Raw genomic sequence first — 6,000 nt, 5'->3', positions numbered from 1 at the left:
TCTAAAACACTAACATGTATATTTATATAGATCAAGAAAACAGAAGGGCAAAAGATAGTAGAACAAGGAGAAGTTACCAAACGAGTTCTCGGTTACTAGTTTTAAAAAATGGAAACTAGAACCTGAAATGGTCATTAAACGGCCTCTTAGTTTTAAAGATTAGAAAAGTGCAAACGAACTCACACATTAATTTATATATATGTGCGTACCCAAACTCCTACTATATCAGAAATTGTGGATCATCTGAAATGGACGGTTGCCCTTGCTCCTCCTCCTCCTCAATACGAATAGGAACATTGAGATCAATCTGCCTGCGCTTCGGATGATCATCCGCTGGCTTCGAAGATAAGGAAAGCCGTTATTGTTGCTGATCATATTCATCATCGACGATATCTAAGGATCCATATGGACGAGGCCTCTTCCCAAGACTACTCGTTGGTCCCAAAGACAAGGGAAGCTGTTCGTCTTGGTTGTCTAATAGGAAAAATTCCAAGTTTCTAACCAATTATATTAAAACCACTCGTCTCGTAAGGGGTGCACCCCGCAGCTTTTAATGCATGTGCCTTTCTGGAAACAAAATATAACTTGACAAAAATCTCCCTGCTGCTTGTGCTCGTCTAAATCCACTAACATGAGCCACACATGAGCTGCCTTCATGTCCTGGCCATACCAGAAATACCGAACCTCTGGCATTCCGCTGATGGAAATATAACGAGGTTGATCAAATGGTGGTTCGAGAACAAAAGATAGAGCCAATCCTGACAACATATCCCCTTGTAAATTTAGAGGAATTTCAAAACAAAATTCAAATGTTGTTGGCTCTTCAAAGGAAATATATCTGAACCACTTTGGAATTTCATTGCCTGGAAGAATAATTGCCAATTTAGAGCACCGAAGAGATTCCTGCAATAGTAAATAATGTAGATAACTAATTACAATTAGTCATGATCTGACCTCTCTCTCAAGCATCAACAAAATATATTTAAATTTCAAGAGAAATTAAGAAAGGAAGAAAAACCTGATTCAACAACAAATTGTTTTCCAACTTTGCAACCTCATCGCCTCTTAGTCCAAAGCAATTGCGCAAGTCCAGACGCTCAAGCATCGGGGGCAATTTTGACATTTTCTCCAAAGATGTGCAATCATCGAGATATAAGTGCTTTAGTATTGGTGGAAGGACTTGTGGAATTTCCCGAAGCCTCTTGCAACCACTCAAAGATAGTTCCTCCAAGATGGAAAATTGGCTAATGCAATCCGGAAGACTAACAAAATTGTTTCTCGACAGGTCAAGAAATTTTAATCTGGAATAGCAATCAAGAGGCACAAGAAAATTACTTTCTGAAAGATTGCATCCTCTAAAATCAAGATAGTATAGGTTGGAAAGGGCTATTGTGATACACTTGTCATCTAAAATATCCAAATCGGCTGTGGTCAGATTTGGACATCCATATATGTACATATTTGTAAGGTTCTCACAACCACGTGCTTCCAAGCTTTCAAGCCCAGTAAGATAAACAATTGATGAAGGCAATTCTCTTATGCCACTTCTTTTTATGTCCAAACGCCATAGGGATTTCATCTTGTTCTCTATTACCGGGAAAGTCTCAAGCCTCGTGCAACCACAAAGAGAGAGCTTTTTAAGGGATCTCAATCCAAGTCTTGTTACAAACCTCGTAAGCCTAGAGCACCCACTAAGATCCATTTCGACAAGTTTATCAAGGAATCCAACAGAATCATCAACCTCAACCAAACTTTTACATTCACTTAAATCCAAGTGCTTTAGGTTTGGGATTCCAGAGAAGTCGGGGATTTTTTCCAAGAATTCGCAACCACTTAAATTCATAGATGTAAGCTTTGCCGAATTCTGTGAAACCAAAAACAAAGACAAAACAAAAATTCACTGGTTTTAAAAAGAAAATTATGAAACACTTGGACTATCTTTTTTTTGGGAAAAAAATATATGTTTAAATAAAAATGATTCAAAATAATTTGAAGTATGTACCTTAAATCCCTTTAGTTGTCTGATGCCACTATATGATATATCAAACATAACAAGATGCCTTGGATTATAATTAGATGGCAAATTGAACACAACCGTATGCTCTCGATGAATATTGGATCGTCCACTCAAATCAATCCACCTCAAATCATTGGGCAGATAATCAACGTGTCCAAAAAAGCATGCATTACGGTTTATAAAAATTTCAAGATTTACCATCTGCGAGAAGCTTTCTGCATTCAAGGTTATCACATTTGGTTCGGGCAGCTCCACGACAATGCCTTTAACTTTCTTTGTTCCCTAAGATGAAAAAAGAAATAATGTTAGCAAACAAGTCACATAACAAACAATTTGCAAAGGCTGTTTTAAAATCCTTTTTCTTTTCTTTTTTTTTCAATATCATGCCAAATTAAATGTGAGATAATATATTGCACTTACTCGATTTTCAGTTAGAACATGGTACACGTCTTCATGAAACCACAACCTGCTACGCTTCCCTGGTTCAGTGGGAGATTCTTCGTAAACTATACTCTTACCCATTTTTTCTAGCAAGTCATGCATCAAAATCCTGTTACCTTCAATAGTTATGATGGCATTCTCAACGAGTACTTCAATACAATCTTGAGGTACATTGAGTTTCGAACTTCTTAGTATTTGTAACACATAGTCTTTATCTCTACCCTTAAAGAAGCATGCAATGTCTAAGAAAACTTGTTGCACGACACCATCCCATGCATCATAACTTTTTCGAAGTATTCTTTGAATACCTGTATAAGGTTCTCCTACGTAAGAATCATAACTATCCAATATAGCTTTCCAACGATCTGTACTTTTCTTACGCAGATGAGAACCTATAAAATTAAGAGCTAACGGAAGGCCTTGAGCATAAGCTATTGCACGACGTGCGAATATTAAATAATCATCTGGAGGTTCATTTATTCCGAAGGCGTTCAAACTTAAAAGCTCAAGAGCCTTGTCATCCATCAGCTTTTGAACCTCGTATATCAACTCAACTCCGTAAGATTCCAGCAATCCTCTATTTTTTGAGGTTATGATCACCCTGCTACCCTCACCGAACCAATCAACTTCAACCAAGTTGTTTAACTGCTCCAATCGATCCACATCATCAAGAATTAAGAGAATCTTCTTTCCCCTCAACAGTTTCTTTATAAGGCTGATTCCTTCATGAACATCGACAGCTTTCAACTCTGTACCGCATAGAACTTTAGAAAGAAGAGTGTTCTGTAGTTGGATTACGCCTTGACTTGATGCCGATGTTTCTCTAACATCTGCTAAGAAACATCTACCTTCAAACTTATGAGCAATCGCATTATAAACAGCTTTTGCAATTGTTGTCTTGCCTATTCCAGATATCCCCCAAATCCCAACCACACAACGATTATTTCCACCAACACCTAAAAGCTCTTTCACCTCTTGTACGCACGATTGTATTCCAACTGGGTGTTTGGCCACATTCAAACATGTGTCACCACGTACTTTGACTAAGATATCCTCAACAATGTTGCCGATAAATGTAGCTTCAGATCTAGCAGTTCAAAACAAATAACACATTTAATCAGTAACCTTTTTTTCTATATTTCTATCCAAATGAAAAAGGGTTTCAAATTGCACTAGTGATTACTAAAGTCCAGCATGTGTCGCTTGCTAGAAATCTAAAGAGTGAAAATGAAACACAAAATCGACATTATTATAGAGAACAAACTATATAAATAAAACACTGTAAGGGGAAGAAATATACGTACTCTCCCTTTAGGAAAGGATAACCTGACAAATTTGCTACTTCTCTAAGAGCTCTCCTCCACATCAAGACCTTCTCCTTCTTGTCTTTGAATTTGCTCTTGTGGTCTGTAAATGCGTCACCGAAACTACTCTTTTGATTTCGCACATGGGACGGATCCACCTTGTAAAAAACTGGCAAAACTATTTGTTTCTTTGATTCTCTACATTGAAGGATCTTGACGAGCTCGTCCAAGCACCACCTTGAGGATGCATAGCTTTTAGAGAATATGACAAGAGAAATTTTCGACTCTTCAATTGTTTTGAGAAGAGCCGGAGATATTTCTTCTCCTCTTGGAAGCTGGCGATCAATGAAGGTGTGGATTCCTTTATCGACCAAACCCTTGTATAAATGATCGGTAAAATTGGCGCGTGTATCCTCTCCTCTAAAGCTCAAAAAGACATCGTATTTCCATGAAGGATTACTGGTGAAGGAAGAAGAAGAGACAAGTTGACCTGCCATAGGAGAACTAAAGCCAGATAAACTTAAAAAGAGAGCCTCTCTCAAAGGATTGGAATATACACTATGGTAGAGATAATGGACTCTCAATTGTTATATCAGTCCTCATTTTTCTTCCTACCTTATTTGGTAAAGTTGAACAAATAAACTTTCGTGGCAACTTCCTTTCAAAAGCAATTTCCACCGAGCATTTTCCTACCTACTACTTTTCAACGTGGACAGGACTTTCGTGGCAATCTCTTTCCAAAAGTGATTTCTACCAACCAAATCTTTCAATCTGGGCAAGAACTTTCGTGGAAACTTGATTTCAGCAACAGTGCCTTTGCCGACCCCCTGCACCCGAAATCAGCTGCTGCAGCGGCAACCAAAAGCACTTTTGAGAAAAGCATTGACCAAGTAGAAATATGAAATCAAAAGTTGAGAGTTACTGGAAGTTGAATAGCTTACCGGAGGTCCAGTCACCAGCAAGCACTTTCCGGGACCGGCCATCTCTCGCTTCTCCTCCGCCTCCCCCTTCCACTGTCGTTCGTTTTTACCCCCGCTCAATCAGCCAACACGACTAACAGAATCCACAAGTCGTTGTGGAAGAGAGGATACGCCGTTGACATCTTCACTTCTTTGGGCTGGGCATGTTGGATATAAGACCCGACCCGCCCATATCAGCCCAAAAAACTTGACCTTCTTGTGTGGTAATTTTAATTTTTAACCCCACAGTAACCGTAATAATTTGATATTAAAACAGACCGACACCGTCAATAATCTGGAGGATTAAAGCATTTCATTTCTTTTAGGTGCTTTAATTTTGTCACCAAGGCACGAGATCTGTTATTTATGTTTCAAAAACATTTTCGAAAGTCCTCATTATAAAATAGAAAATTCTCTGTAATTAAAAAAGACGAAAACAGAGAATTTAAATATATTTTTGCCGGTTGCAGAGGATTTTTTTTGTTTTAAATATTTTATCTTCTTATGATTTACAACAAATCGTAATTATAAATGTTTATCTGTTTTCCTCTAATACTACTTCTCTTCCGTTGGTTAAAAATTAGATCTTTGTCTAAGAAAAATAAGTTATTTTGCAACTCTAACCTTAATGAAAAGTACTTATCTGAAATGCCTCACACAAATTTCAAGCGCAAGTGCATACTTTAACCACACGTGTGTTTCTAAGCGCTTTCGATACAAGCACTTTCCAACTTTTTGTCCGCCCTCAAATGTCCAGAAGATGTTATGAGGTGTTTGAAAATGGTTGAAATAGTTGAGCTAACCATCGAAAAATACCCGTTGAAAAGCATGGGAAACTCAAGCCCACGTACTAGTATTAACCCTTAGAAGATAGTTTAGCATCACCCGAGCAATGAGTCCGGAGGTAAGACTACTGAATCAAACAAACACTCTACCTGGAACCAGGACTTGTATCGTCACATGCATTATTGAATTAACTGTTGTCCAAAGTCGTTTTAACTCATTTAAAAGCATTTTTAACACATTCATAAACATGCTCATTCTTACACACGTAAAGGTAGTGTCAACTATTTCACTGCCATGTTTTGTCTAAAACTATCGATTTACGATTCCCCAACAGAGCAACTCGGACAAAAACAGATCCGAACAGTGCCAAGTTAAAACTCATGGTAGCCCTGGGTATTAACGGAATAGTGGCATCCCCTGCCAACGTAAGTCGCTCTCTCTTTCTATGGCACGAGTACACTACATCATAATCATGTGCCAATACATCGCTTGA

The 6,000-nt window shown here is 38.1% G+C and overlaps 1 protein-coding gene across 4 annotated transcripts; it reads right to left on the bottom strand.

The window, feature by feature from the left end:
* Nucleotides 1-4,852, bottom strand: LOC103959204 (TMV resistance protein N-like). Of its 4 annotated transcripts, XM_048575452.1 has the most exons (7): nucleotides 4,704-4,845; nucleotides 4,378-4,608; nucleotides 3,763-4,266; nucleotides 2,438-3,545; nucleotides 2,003-2,299; nucleotides 1,019-1,864; nucleotides 1-903 (listed from the first exon to the last, which is right to left on the bottom strand). In XM_048575452.1, the coding sequence occupies exons 3-7, from the start codon at nucleotides 4,257-4,259 to the stop codon at nucleotides 511-513; spliced, it is 3,141 nt and encodes a 1,046-aa protein (XP_048431409.1). In that variant the 5' UTR covers nucleotides 4,260-4,266; nucleotides 4,378-4,608; nucleotides 4,704-4,845; the 3' UTR covers nucleotides 1-510. The 4 variants fall into 4 exon arrangements, with proteins under 4 accessions (XP_048431409.1, XP_048431410.1, XP_048431408.1 ...); XM_048575453.1 differs by having other exon boundaries at nucleotides 3,763-4,605; nucleotides 4,704-4,852; XM_048575451.1 differs by having other exon boundaries at nucleotides 3,763-4,608.
* Nucleotides 4,853-6,000: the final 1,148 nt, after the last annotated feature.

This window comes from the organism of the source record quoted next, unplaced genomic scaffold (assembly GCF_019419815.1).
Source record: "Pyrus x bretschneideri cultivar Hongxiangsu unplaced genomic scaffold, Pyrus_bretschneideri_v1 Contig8, whole genome shotgun sequence".
In the NCBI taxonomy this organism is placed as follows: domain Eukaryota; kingdom Viridiplantae; phylum Streptophyta; class Magnoliopsida; order Rosales; family Rosaceae; genus Pyrus; species Pyrus x bretschneideri.
The sequence above is the reverse complement of the archived record's forward strand: the minus strand, read 5'-3'. Positions and strand labels throughout refer to the sequence as shown.

Coding starts and splice junctions, on each gene's coding strand:
- LOC103959204 (XM_048575453.1), bottom strand. CDS start 4,259: ATGGCAGGTCAACTTGTCTCTTCTTCTTCCTTCACCAGTAATCCTTCA. Junction 3,546..3,762: donor TATCCTTTCCTAAAGGGAGA/GTACGTATATTT, acceptor TTGAACTGCTAG/ATCTGAAGCTACATTTATCG. Junction 904..1,018: donor ACAATTTGTTGTTGAATCAG/GTTTTTCTTCCT, acceptor TTACTATTGCAG/GAATCTCTTCGGTGCTCTAA.